The sequence below is a fragment of the Amphiura filiformis genome, chromosome 3 (genome assembly GCF_039555335.1).
Source record: "Amphiura filiformis chromosome 3, Afil_fr2py, whole genome shotgun sequence".
Taxonomy (NCBI): Eukaryota; Metazoa; Echinodermata; class Ophiuroidea; order Amphilepidida; family Amphiuridae; genus Amphiura; species Amphiura filiformis.
Window position 1 is genome coordinate 17610419 of NC_092630.1, and position 15125 is coordinate 17625543.

At 37.0% G+C, this 15125-nt stretch overlaps 1 protein-coding gene across 4 annotated transcripts in view; it reads right to left on the minus strand.

Moving 5' to 3' along the window:
* Positions 1 to 369: 369 nt before the first annotated feature.
* The window catches only part of LOC140148143 (SRSF protein kinase 3-like), a 137672-nt gene continuing 122916 nt past the window's right edge, over positions 370 to 15125 (minus strand). For 3 of the 4 annotated variants that reach the window (XM_072170000.1, XM_072170001.1, XM_072170002.1), the window contains 4 exons: positions 8048 to 8155; positions 7102 to 7171; positions 5686 to 5778; positions 370 to 2790 (listed from right to left, as the gene is read on the minus strand). In XM_072170000.1, the coding sequence (XP_072026101.1) occupies positions 2606 to 2790; positions 5686 to 5778; positions 7102 to 7171; positions 8048 to 8155 (456 nt within the window). In that variant the 3' untranslated portion in view covers positions 370 to 2605. The remainder of the gene's footprint in view (positions 2791 to 5685; positions 5779 to 7101; positions 7172 to 8047; positions 8156 to 15125) is intronic. The other variant, XM_072170003.1, reaches the window with a different exon arrangement.

Here is a 15125-nt window from a genome sequence, read left to right on the forward strand (position 1 = left end):
ATTCAAGCCCAAAATGTGATCATTCTGAGCAGCAAGATCAGGTGTTTACAACCAAGTCATTATCAAGTCCCTCCTGCTCGATAGAAGCATTAGGCCAAAAAAAATATATTGTTGTGTTGCCCTCAAGTGGGAAAATGGGAAATTTGGGTCGGACGGTCGCATTTCTTTTATTTTTTTTATTATTTTTTAAACCTTCAGTTTTTAAAAATCCCTCAAATATTAAATAATGCTTCTTCAATTAGGGACATTTGTCAATTTTGACTTCTGGGTACCTGTTAGACATCAATTAAAGACTAGTTTCTCAATAAAATATTAATTTTAAGTGAAAAACATTGAGTTTTTGAACAAATCTGTAAGAATCATCATTCAAAAAAAAAAAAAAAAAATTGCACCCCTGATTTTTCAGGATTTAGGGTCGGACGGTTGAGGGCAACACAACAATTTTTTTTTTGCCTTATGCTAAACTCAAACTGGAAATGACATGAAACCGTCACTGAGGTGTGCAACATCAATCATTTGTTTACAAAACAAGAATTCTCTGAAATACACACATCAATTGATATTTGTGATGAACATAATCTGTGAACCTTCCTTTCTACTTTAGCTAAGCATCTATTGTCTGTATTGCGTTTCACTTGTACCCACAACCACATGAAATTACAGGCACTAAGACACTGCAAATGCCACAAGTGATGGTTGGTACCAATCAGATTCTTGTTTGGTGTCGACTTCAGAGGACAAGTTTCCATTTTTTTTTAATTAAAAAATGTCAGAAATGTAAATTTAATGACCATATTTGGAATCAGCATGAAAAATGCAATAAAATGAGTACAAACAAGCCCAGTATTGGTTCAGTGGTTCTTAAGATAGCTCAAAACTTGGAACTTTTTTTTTATGTTGAAGGCTATTTCCAGCACGCAAAGTGCCAAATTGGATGGTGGGTACAAGTCATCACACCCACTACCACAGGCTTGATGTGTTAATGTTATCAAGATGCCCAGATGATGTAAATATAATCACAAAGTTCTACTGTAAAGTGTTTATTTGTTTATAATAATTATATTCATTTGGGGAGGTTTCATGTAAGAATCTACCAATAAACCTTCTCGTAAGGTTAATTTACCTATTGCTATATATATATATAGATAAATATATTTCCAAGAATTGATGTTGACATAAACTTGTGAAAAACAAACAAATACTTGTTGATTCACTTGAAAAAATTTCACAAACGACAATTTGGACAAGATTACACTTCCTTAGCAACCAATACCAACGACAACAGGGTGAACAAAGTGTGCATGAAAGTGAATATTGTACTTTATTTATTATTAAAATAGAACCACAAGACTCAATGAAATTCGCTTTTGATTTGTACATTATTTTGTATACACTTGATATTTACAACTCAAAATTGTTGCAGGGTTTTCTACCTTGTTTTTTTTCACGAGACGATAAAAGGTAGGCCTATTTGATATGTGATGGAAGAGTAGAATAACGACTAAAATTTGGTAAGAAACTAGAGTGAGTCATCATTGACTAATACAGACTATTTTCCAACAATCAAAGTCTTTGTGCATCGTAAGCTGTGAATTCTCACATATTCACGAGGGCTGATCATTTCGAACATGTGGTCTAACAATCTCGCCAGCATTGAGCACCTTTGCGTATACGTGATACAGCATTGCGTGACTTTGCGCATAGCAGTTTCTTCTGTCGCACTTCATGGAACTATCGGCCCTCATTATCGAGTGATGCTGAGACTTTGACTGTTTGGAATTCATCTGTATCTCTTTAGTCCACAGAGTTCACCAATTTATAGATGCATACATTTGTTAGAGGTGGTCGGTAACAAGTGAGGATCCCTCTTGATTTATCTTCATGCCTCTACTTTTGAAAGCAAACAAAGTTATCATTTGTCGAGTCATTTAACAACAAATTTTCATATTTTCTTTTGGTTCTTTAAAAACAAGCTGTATCAAGTTAAACATGAGTCTAGGCATGTATGATATAGTGGCCAAACCACAAATTTAACTACATATATTGCAGTCCCATTTGTAATTAAAAATGTACCTGTTGTGATCACAGAAATCGATAAAGAAGAATCTGGACTGTTTCTTAAGTTCAGCTACGGCAGAAAATGTTAGGGTATTTTGTGTGTTGGTCAGAAAGCATTTCAAACTTATGTCACTGTGACTAATAATTTTTTTAAATTGAATTTGACGCACTGATTGCATCAAACAAGCTACACAAGTGCCTATTTATCACACACAAGGAAGAAACACAGCATTGTTTTGGTTTGTTTCTGCAGGCTGCCCGCAACAACCCAAATACCCTCAAGTTGTTGACTTATCATCTATTACCTCCTACAAATGTGTGCCTTATCTATAAACATCATCCTCAAGCTAAGTTGGGCTATTCCAGTTGACATCTACACTGGGAGTGTGAATTTCAAATGAGGTTACCTGAATGGGTGACTCCATTTGGAAGTCTGCACACCCCCTGTGTGAGGGATTTAGGTAATGCCTTCCATAAGGGGTGTAAGGATTTCAACGGGAAGAGCCCAACAATTTCCAACTTGTCCGACTGTACACCGTCGTTATTGTCATGAATAGAGCCACGGATGTTTTAGACACTTAGCTGCGGTCGCTCGCTTGGCGGGGTCAAACTCCAGCATAGGTAGAAGGAAAGATGCAAACTGTTCAAGGCCCTCGTGGGGCCACTCAGATTTCTCGGTGAGTACGTTGTACATGCCCCACGGCTTGAGCTTGGTGATGTGTCTAAGCTCTCCTGCAAATCACAATAATATAGATCAGTGTTAATAATGAGACGCTTGGGGGTAGGGCTAAACTAAAGAGATTAGATTCAATGAATATTGACTCAGAAATGCCCCATGTGTATTGATATGATAAATCCACCATACTGGTTGTTGCGGCCTTTATCGACAAAACCCCAACTTCAAATGATAATCATTCTATGCTATAGCACTTGGCATGCATTATCGGCACAACACATTACCCACAGAACACAAGCACACACTTGAAAGGAAAGTTTGCCAGGTGCTTGACAAAATAATCCGGAGGTATATCTATTTTGCCCTCCATGAGCAACACACAGACATGGTGGAGTTGCTTCTCTTTGGGTGTAGTCTCTTGGGGGTAAAATAGAACATGCTGGCAGAGTGGAAGACATTCCAAACTTGCCCATAACAGTGCAATCAGCTACCTTTCTATCTATGTTCAGGGATGCCAGTGGATTATAATGACTTTGGGGGAGTGCAAATTTGGGCTATAAAGCCTCAAATCAGGCTGAAATTGGAGTAACAAAAAGAAGGAAATCAGGTAATTGCCTTAAGGTTGGTCTGAACCCTGGAATTATGGAAACTTTCGGGCCTCATAACTGCTAAATTGTTGGTCTAAAGTATATAAAAGTATACATATTTAGAATGGCAAAGACTTGATAAGTTCATCTGAGAGGTCAAATTTGGGCCAAAATGCTAATTTTTGGCCCAAAATACTGTTTTTTGGCCCACTTCTTTTTCGTACATCCTAAAGTTGTTTTCTTTAAACTTCCGTGGTCGTGCCAGTGCGTATAGCGTACATGAGCGTAAACAAAAAAGAAATAAACAATCACGCTGATTGGCTGATCAATGCACTTGACAACAAGCCGCCTGACTCATTGGTCTTGGCGCGCAAGCGTAGTAGGCGACCTTGTCACTTCTACGCGATCGCAATTCACCAGCGGGTACCCGGACCACGGAAGTTTAAAGAAAACAACTTTACCAAAAAAATTCTTGGGCCAACAATTTTTTTAAATTAATTTTTGAAAACTTTTTTTTCATTTTTTTGAATTTCGACCAACTTTTGAAATTTGCACCAAAAATGGTCCAAAAATGCTGAATTTTCAAAAAAAATCATAAAAAAGCCCGATTTTCGCCCAAATTTCAAATATTTTTGATGAACTTGGTCAAAATTCAAAAAAATGGCTCCTAGATATTTTTATCTAGTTTTTAAAAATTAATAAAAAAAAATTTTTGGCCCAAGAATTTTTTTGGTAGGATGTACGATTTGGGATTTTGGCCCAAATTTGACCTCACAGATGAACTTATCAAGTCTTTGCCATTCTAAATATGTATACTTTTATATACTTTAGACCAACAGTTTAGCAGTTATGAGGCCCGAAAGTTTCCATAATTCCAGGGTTCAGACCAACCTTAAAAACTGGCATCCCTGAATGTTCTCTTTTCCACTTGGTGCCAGTTTCATGAAAGCACTGCCTGATTCAATTGGTCTACTATACTATGATCAGTTCGTAATAGGCGAGAGTTAGTTGTATTTTGTTACTATGAGCATTAATAAAGCCCCAATATATCGCTCATTCTACAAAATCGGGTGCCAATAGCCCTTTTTCCATTCTTTGGTCCACAAACACTTTGTCGAGCATTTAGGGCATCAAATATGTTGTTTTTCTGGTAGAACCTAACGAGATCTACACGGACATATATAGTTTTCCATACTTTAAATGCTTTCTTCAGCCTGATTAACCCTGGCAAAGGCTCAAAAATCGCTAAAAATGCGTTTCCACTGTTCAAGTATCAAATCTGACCCTTAATATTTTCTTAAAATAAATGCGAAATCTTTACATATTTGTTGTTTTTTAATTAGATAATGTGCCATCATATTGTTTATTAACATTATTTTTTAGTGATTTAAACGTCTTTGTGTAATTCTAAAATAAATTGCACTTTCCACCAAAACGCTGTGAGCTACGTTACCCCTGTTTAACACATGTTATTGGAAAGACATAAGACAGAGATATCAACGTAGTTTGCGGCTTTTGAAAGGAAACACTCATAGGTTTTTAAAAATCACAGTAAAAATCGTGATGCTGTAGCATTTTTGGCATAGAAATTTTGTAAACATTGAAATTTTGACCGACCATGTTAAGATTGGTGAGCTACGTTACCAGAATTCTATAGTATGCACTTGTATAACAAGTACTTCCTAATAATATGTGATAGGTACCAGTGATCGAACCCCATTTATATTAGAATTAACCGGCATAACGTTCTAACGTTCGCAAATCACATCAAAAACATTAAAAACCCGTGAACTACGTTACTGTGAGCTACGTTACGCACTCATTTACACATCTTTAAAACTTGAAATGGTGAAATTGGTGTTACATTTCACTCAAGTGATCTTTCGTTTGCTTTTTATGACCTTGGATTAAGTAAAAGCAGCCCATTTTGTAGCCGTAACGTAGCTCACATTACATTGAGTTCTAGTGTTAAAAACATCATGACTTCCTGAAAGAAAAATATACAAGTGGTGTTGGCAATCTTTTACATCTGAAAGTAGTGATACATTTACTCTTAAAAAACACAAAAAGCAGGTCTTTTTGAACAACTTTTATTTTTTCAATTTTTAAGTGGATTGGCACCCGATTTTGTAGAATGAGCGATATGCCCAAATCAATCACAAAAGCATGCTTTGCTCACGCAGTACGCAAAGCATTATTTGCGTAGGTGTTGCGCCCAGATGTGTGTACACCATTCTATATCAATCCATGATGTTAAGAATCCCACCTGTTACAAGCTAACCATAGTCCAAAACCTCACTTCAGTGAATGGGCTGCAGAACAATTTTGGCAGTGATTGTTTTCTGTAGTCTTGATAATTCTTACCTCTTCTGTTGAAGAATTCTCTGCTGTACTTTCCACTCAGTGCTACGTGTTTAGGTATTGATCCCATCAACTCTATTATATGTGCTATATGATCTGTAAAGGAGCAATATAGATGTGTATAACATTACATGTTGGCTCCAGAGTAAATAATTATCTGTAGATGGCATAATGACTTGAGGTGCAGAATGTAGGGACTATTACAATCAAATATCTTATCTCCACGGACACTACTATGCCTTTCTACAGTACCGCTGATTGGTTAATAACATGATAATAACGATCTAAGAAACAAATCAAAATAGAGCTTTTGGATATCTCAGCACTTTCAACCTTTAATCCTCTTCAGACCATTCTTAACCATATACCGCATTCGCTCCATTAACTGCACAGTCATTTTGGGTGGGCACTTATTTTTTTGCATTGTTTAGGCCAACAATTATGTAAAAGAGGCCCAAAATATTCATCCATCATCATCATCATCATCATGTCATATATTTCAGACCATGATTCAGATTTGCATCAGTGAATAAAATAATATCACAGTCACTGGGCGGTTAATGGAACGAATACGGTATCTGTAACTGGCTCAATATGACATTGCCCTCTTTGTAACCAAAGTACCGTACTGACGCGAGTATAGACTCGAATTTCAAAACAAAAAAAAAGTTTTTTATTTTTTTCGGTTTTGTAGTGTCCCTGGACCTAGACCTAAATGCTAGGATCATTCATGGTTGACCTAAAAAAAATAAAAAAAAAAAAAAATTTAAAGATGTTTTGTATTTTTAATATGAAAATTGATAATTTGTATTCATGGCACACTCTATTAATGATTTCAAAATGCATTCAAATTCAATGCATTTTGAAATCATTAATAGAGTATGACATGAATACAAATTATCAATTTTCATATTAAAAAATACAAAACATCTTTAATTTTTTTTTTTTTTTTTTTTTTTTAGGTCAACCATGAATGATCCTAGCATTTAGGTCTAGGTCCTGGGACACTCCAAAGTCGAAAAATAAATAACTTATAAAAAAAATTTTAGTTTCTGAAATTTTTCAAAAATTTGGGGTGGGACTTCACTCAAGGTGGGACTATACTCGCATCAGTACGGTAGTTCTTAGTTCCCATGGGGCTATTAATCATGTTCCATTTCCGTTGTGTGATTTTCAGTGCCCTTTCACTGCACACCATAGAGGAAGAAGGGCAACAGCAAAATCTGCTTTGCACTGAGAAAAATTAATAAGATTGCCCTCTACATTCAAAGGGACAGTATACAGTACTCTGTTCATCAGTCTGAAGCATGTTATGAAATATGGCATGCAATCTCCAGCTAATCCTATTGAAATAGAATTAGAAGACTTTCAATCAATTTTGTGACAGTAAGTTTAATGTACCATTCTTGTTTCACTTACCCTCATCTCTGTTATAGTTCGGGCCTGAATGTGGCTCAAACAAGTAATCACCACATGCTAACTCAAAAGCCTGCAAAAAAAAAAGAAACATACATGAGCTTTTTATGATATCAAACATATCAACCAAGGACTGATATTTATATCCCCAAAAATGCATTTTAAAATTATATGCGGCCCATTACACATACTAGTGAACTGGGGCAGTATCTGCTTGCACAATTTTTTGACATGCAAAGTTTCATCCACAAGTCCACAAACTCCATTCAAGTGTAATTAAACTTCCACAAAATGCTAATTGAGCAAGTACATGTGAAATGCAACAGTTTTCGAGAGGGGCTAAACAAATAATGTTTATGTATTGTATGTCACTGGTATGTATGTCTTTTCAAAAATAAAATGTTCATCTGAAAAATAGGTGACCCCCTACACACACACACCCCCACTTATAATATAAATAGAACCACAGGAGAACAGTTTACTACATGTACCTTTCATTTCAATGAAATTTTTTTACCTTCATTTTAAATTTCTAGTTCTATAACTTTGTGTTGCACGGGCACATTGGGCTAACCCATTTAAAATCTACACACACTTGGGTGTTGAAGATTACACTGCCATTGCAATTACAGTTGCACCTTGTGCTCAACACAATTGGAAATTGTGCCACTTTTATGTTGAAATTCATCAATTCAAGTTGAAATTTACACAATTTGGCTTAAAATTCCAAAATCTTTCACATCTTTTCCAATTTTTACCGATGAAAATGGTTAGATCCTGGAATTATTCAACCCGTTGAATTCGGTTTCAATTCCAAAATCTCAAAATGGATTAGCATTGTATAAGAAATTCTGACATAAACTTGGGAGTAAGCTCTCCCTAATCCCTTCTTTGAGTACCCGGGTGCTAGGTACATTACATACAGTAGCCATCTTTGAGCATATCTTACCATGCATGCTGTACTCCATATATCTGCTGGGACATCATAGCCAGCCCCTACTAGCACCTCTAATGCTCTGTACTGCCTTGTCTGGATATCCTCTGTGAAATGGTGGTGCTGTTGAGCAAAAAACCAAGACCAGATTATATATTTGCACATAAATACGGTTATAACCACATGTTTAGAACCTTTTCAACTGGGTACCCATAAGAATGCTGAAGGGTTCTATCAGTCTACCAACTTTATAGCGGTCCTATTTGACATTATGGGGCTCAAGTACCTACTCCAAAATATAATGCTCTGGAACTCAGAAACAAAACAGTTGACATGAGCAATTATTTTGCACACATCTTGCTTCCTAAAGCCTGTGAACTTTAACCACTGGGATTGGAAATCCCCCAAAACACATCAAGGGGTTACGGGGCATCAGTGTATGTTAGAACTGGCACGGAGGAAATGGTTAATTACAGAAAAAAGAATTTTAAAAATCTGAGATCTAGCAGATCTGATAAATAGATGTGGGCCATTCACAATGAGGTTATAGTGAACTTATACTGCGTCTCGTCTCAAATTGAGAGCAACGCCATGATGGATTTCGGAGTGGCAGATTGAAATCGGTGCATTTACACGGATGTGTCGCCAGCACCAACAGACAAATCGGCCCTTATACGCGTGTGTATACGCACTGTGGGATTAGGTTAGCGTGCACGATTCAAATCTGACACTGTGAAATCCAACATGGTGTTCCTCTCAACTTGAGCTGAGACTGACTATAGATTAGAAAAGCCTGCAAAAATTTGCATCTTCAAGTTATGATCCATGTGAAGTTTAAAAAAAGAGTAGGGGATTAACCTTCAATCCATCCTGGTGTTTTGGATATTCACACTCACACTACAGACATAACCTGAACCAAGGCTACAGTCATGGATGAAATGCTCGGATTCTGATATCCACATTCCAACAACCCTATCAAAAAAAATTAATGCCTGTTTCACTATTTTACCGAGAATCCCGGTGGGCTCCTAGCGGGTGCCCGCCGGTATCCTGCAAGTTCTTAACCAGGATCTAAAAAGTGTGGAGAACAAAAGAATTTACTGTGCGGGAAACCGGAAAGTCAGCTACAGTCCATAGCTCATTATCTTAAATATACAACAATGCACTCAAGTGCATTTATCTAACGGTGGACCGTTAGAAAAACACAACTTGGTCGTATGTGTACATTGCTGCTCTCGATCCCGTCATGTTACGTAACGTACGTGTAGCCAGCCTTACAGTATGGTCATGATGGTATCACTGTAAAAACTTTTTATAGGCCTATATTTAATAAAGTTACAATTTAATGTGCGTATTTTATTCATACCTGAGAAAAACTAGGGTATTTGTCTCAGATTCATACCCGTTCTTTATTTTCACCATTTTATAATGGTTGAATGTATAACATATTGGCAAGGCGAGAAAATCCATGTCCAATTAAAATCGTTAGGCGGAAAGGTCTATAAACTCGCGCCGAATGTTTTTTTTTATCCTATATATTTTGGACCCGGCTTTTGGACAAGTTAATTTGTTTAACTCCGTATCTAAAGTCTCAACTGAGGCTTCTAGATTTTTTATTTATGTTATTTTCGTTGTGTTTTTACTATAAAAAGCAAATAATAAACTAATATAATCACAGAGAATCATAACAAAACAGATCGCAAAAGCAGGCCAAAACCCTTTGTTGAACATGTTGAAGGCTCTGAGATTTCCCCTGAGTCACAATCGGGTGCAGATTTTTTCATGGCGCATCTTAACCAATTACTAAATCGTATCGGCTTATTGCTAATTCCTACATCTATTTTATTTTATTTCAAATATTATTAAGTAGTATAAGAACGCACCTTCGGGTAGACGAGTAGGCCTACACATTTTAATCAAGCGTCGCTCAAATAAAAACTTCTATAGATTTTATACTCGGTACTCTGTCTCCAATGTTTGGCGAGGGCGGAAAGGGTCATGCTTTGATGAGCCGGCGTGGCTAAACCAATCAAACTGAAGTAAATAGAGTGCATTCAACACACATGCGCATAGATTTCTTTCTTCGCAGCCTCACTGGTTAAAAGTTATGCCACCACGCCTTGAGTGTAAGAATCGGATGTAAAATTATTTGCGATGTTTAGTTTAATTTTTTTAATTTTTTTAACTTTTAAACAAGGCTTATCGGAAATGAACATTCTCGTAGATATGTAAATAATATTTCAAATAAATAATAGGGCCTATGCTTGTTGAAGTTATTAAATTAGCGAGATGTTTTATTTTCGATGGAGCTGCAAGCATCATAAAATATGTTTTGGCCTATGCGTATGAAACAAAATGTAAACCGACATTACTGCAGATGGTAATACCTAACTGTAAAACCATCCCGAAAACCATATATTCCTCTCGGTGTCAGAGTTTGCTGAAGTTCCGGGAAATTATCACCGCCCTACGAGTAAAATGATGATAAAACCAGGTAATGAAGGAAACAACAGAGATATAAACGGGAATGTGAGAGATTCCCGTACCAATGCAGGAAATAAGCGGAGGAAAACGAGAAATAGCGACAGAACAACTCGAAACCGGGAAAACCGGAAACTCTCGCTGTTGTCAAATCAATTCGCATTGCAGCGGATTCGGTTGGTCAGCACGACACGGACGAAACGGGGATGGTTGTATACCGCATCACCTGACTGTTGAATTTCGATGCACATCACGATACGGATACACCATTTGACTTCCAAGGGCAGTGAAAGTTTGTGTTGTTAATGTTTGTTTGTTGTTGTTTTTTGTTTTGTTTTTAGGCGGGGGCACGGATTTAATTTTAAATAATGATAGTCATTGCAAAGTTTTGTAAGAATACAAACAGGTTCATGAACGGATCCTGGAAGATCAGAAATAATATTGTTTTCTTGTCGAGCCATTGAACTAAATATTTAGGAAAATCTAAACATTCACATGGCGTGAATATAACCTACATGATTTAACTATGATGCTTTGATTATTTTTTGGATGCTTTGATTATTTTTTGGAAAAAGTATATCGTTCTTTTTAAAAACGACCGAACAAAGATAACAAAAATGAAGCATGAGAAAATATTTTAAGTAAAATAGGTCTATATAATTACAGAGTATAAAGATGTAGGCCTATATGCGTTAAAATTAGTCAAATTCAAATCACAATGATGATATGCCGGGATGATATGATGAATATTAAATTACATAGGGCCTAGCCAAATATTACTAGATTGTACTCTTGCAATCTTGATATAGAACTTACCATGCTCGATCTTGTTGAGCAGCATCATCATCGTATTAATCCTGGGTTCGCTTTGTCTTTCGTGATATTTTTGAGTTTTCATTTTAAGATTTTTTTAAAAGTTAGGCCTTCTGTGGCCTAGAAGATCCACATTTCTCCTCAAAATATTATTATAAAAGTATAACGTATTTCTCTGGAGATTTTGTATAATTCCACTAAATGCATGCATAAGAATATTGATGATCGGGATTTTATTCCCCTCCATGATCAAATGACTGCATGTTCATGTTGACACATTTTATTTCCAATTTTACAGATTCCAGCAGCAGCGAACAATTTGACAACGCCATCAACTCGAACAATCCAATCTAGACCTCCATCGTGCACACGATGACCATCTAGCATCTTTCATTGACTTTCAATCGTGTCTGGATGGATGGAGGAAAGCCCGGAGGAACGATCCCGTCTTCACCGCGCGTGGTCGAATTCTTGCGAGTTGTCCTACCAAGTTCTAAAGCAAACATCTTCCGTTAAGCTTCCTAGTTCCAGTTCCAGGAATATAAATATTCTTCAATCTGCTCTGATGGTCCGATCCCGGGGCCGATATGGTTAGGAAAAAAACACCGTAAACACATCTTTCGAGATCAATGTCCATGTACTTGTACAAAGTAGAGTAGTAACAATAAAACTGAGAAAGTGTATACCCACTTGACCCCCGACTTGACCTGCATGAGGCCTAGATTACTATCGATCCGTGCTCCTGTACAGTGTGACGATGTGGTTAACAATGTCAATAACTCGCTCATTTATGGAGGTGAGACGAAAATACTTAAATTGGTATGATGATCATGATGACGATGGTGATGATTATCAATGATAACAATGATATGAAGATGAAATACTTATTTTTTTATGCTATAATATTTATTACAATATATTAAATTTACGATAACAATCATCCATAATTTTGTGAAAATTCATCGCTGTTTTTCTTTTAAAATACCCCTTTTCAAGATGCAAATCTGCATTTTCTCCCCTGGCTAGAATACTTAAATGTTAAAACTAGGTCCCCATGCGGCTATGGCAATTTGATAGCTGTCGACCCAGGACCGGGCGCGATTTGGATGGGTGTGCTCGGGGCTTGTATCACGAACATCCAATCACAAGTCACTCAAGAGATATCGTAAACAAACTAAAAATAGACCGCTGGCAATCAGCCAAAACACCTGTGTCAGGGACGCACCATTTGATACTCAGGAGGGGGGTTAGGAAGTTGGGGTCGGGGAAGAAATGTTTGTTTTTTGAAAAACTTCCTACCCCCACCCTGAGAATCTAATGGTGCGTCCTAATTATTTGCTGATGTTGAGAAAGGGTCGTATTGATGACTTTTTTGATCTCCCAAGATTTCTCAAATACAATAATTATTTGAGATTGCGATTGACCAAAAAGCGGATCAGTATTTCGCCCACTAAAAATGAGTAACAACAGCTAAAGAAAATCCTTTGGTGTAGCCAAGATGGAAGCTGCCCCCATGAGAAGTATTGCCCTCTCCCGTGCACGTGGGATGCTGGTGAACTAATTATTAGATTTTTAGCGCCCCCCCCCCTTTAAAGTTGCCTTGCTCCCCCCTTGAAAAAGTCTGCGAAGTGTTTTGTTTTGTTTTTTTTGTTTGTTTTTTTCGCCACGTAAAGCTCGGTAAATCGCCCAGGTTTTTTTTTATTACTTTTATTATCATTTATCGTTTTAGTGATTTGTGATTGTTTATTTATAACATACTGGGAAAGTAATTATATCCCCCCCTGCAATTACAATAAAAATACAATAAAACGCGAATATTGAAGAAGAAAAATATTAGCCAGGCACTACTCCCTTCCCGATCTTAATGGTGCATCCTAAAACCAATTACCATGGCAACAGTTGATGGAACGGTGCCAACATTGTATTCATCGAGGGATCGGGTTTGTAAACAATGTTGTTGAAACATGTGGCGGTGCACCTTTGTGTAGATGTCTGCTGCCGTACTTGCAAGTAATGCAACCAATCACAATGTAGGAAAGACGTTCACCTAATTATCATTTTATGAATGGAGCTGTCGTCAACATGTTAATACTGTGATCTAATTGGTTCGATTAGTTTGGGGTCAGATTCATAGGGGAACTTTCCACCAATATTGCATGATTGTTTGAAACTCACCAGAGGACCGTGTTTAAATTATAATTTGTGAATGAAACTTGGTGGTATTTCTTGATCCATGCATGCGTAATCTTGAGCATGATTGGGAAACAAAAGATACGCACGTGGAATAAATCAGAAAGGAATTAAAATCGCAAAAATTAACAGCAATGGATTGTCACGGTAACTAATACAAAATCATGGACGATTTTAATTTTGTTGATTAAAAAACAGCGCTCGGAAAATCAAGAAATATTATAAGCTTAAAGTATACTTTGTCATCATTTTATTGCAGGGATTTTCATTTGACGAGATGAAATTAAAACAAAACTATCATAGCAGACTGACTCCTAGGTTTCAAAATTTGAACGATGAACATCTCATGGTACAGTGTATGTTTTCACTTCTCGTAATCAATTACAAAGCATTATTTTTCATTATATTAACACATGTGCGCATATTTTTTTTGGAGGAGGGGGGCTTTGGGAGTGCCAGCCCCCGGGGTAAAAGCAGTGGGCGGCCAAAAAGAAGGAGCGGCAAATGAAGGAGCGGCAATAATAATTTTTTTATTTGCTCTTCACTTTTTCAAACCAACAAAAAAGAAATGTGTCAACCTTTTCGTGCTGTTGAGGAAGGGGCAGTAAAATTGAATTTTCTTAAAGTGAAAGCCCCACTTTTGGTTCAAGTTCCTTGGGGAATTAGTCAAGGTTAAAATTTATCCATGTTAATTCTGTTCTGCCTGTCATCAAAGTAACAGGTGTATTGTCAGTTCTTCTGTGGAGAACTGGGCAAGCGGGTGTTTAAGCCCCGGGTAGGAGCGCCACGCACGCCACTGAAACAACTCAAAAGGAAATAAGTATGTGATTTCTACAATTTCAATTATATGACCTAAGATTACCTCCCACACCCACCTTCTACAAAACCCCAAACGTCTTGCACATCGACTCGGTTTCACGTGCATGGGCGATAAAGTTTAAAATCTTGATTTTGCGCTCATGTTTACTTCTGCAGGGACCTACACAGGGTTCGCAGGTTTTAAATTCAAAACTTTTTCATTTTAAGGACTTCATGAGACAAAAAATATGTTGAATGATTCATTAAAAGTTGTGTGTTACTGTTTATGAGCTTTCTGTGTCACTTTTTAATATTTGAGTGACTATATGTGAGTTTTTGCCCAGGTTTTTGCCACTTTGCCGGCAAAAACCGAACCCTGGGCCTATAACGATAACGTGTCTCGATCTTGAAAATAGAATTAGAGATATCACATAGGCCTATACACACCCTCTAGCTCGGAATGTTTAATTCTTTTCGGTATTAGCCTAAAATGGGACAGAAACCTATGCACCAGATTGCAAATTGCGAATTGAAAGAACAGGGGTGATGGAATTGAGCTTTTATTTATAAACAAATGGAATGAAGAAGCTAATTTGAAAATTTTAACTTTTTAAGTAAAAAAATAATGTAAATTTTAGGCACCCCCATCCCCAAAAAGATTATAGGGCCACCACTGATCATGCACACACCCCAACGCACACACCAAACGTCTTGCACATATCGACTGGTTTCACGTGCATGAGCGCTAAAAGGCAAAAATTTAGATTTTATACTCAAATTTACTTCTGCAGAGGCCTATCACGTGGCTCGA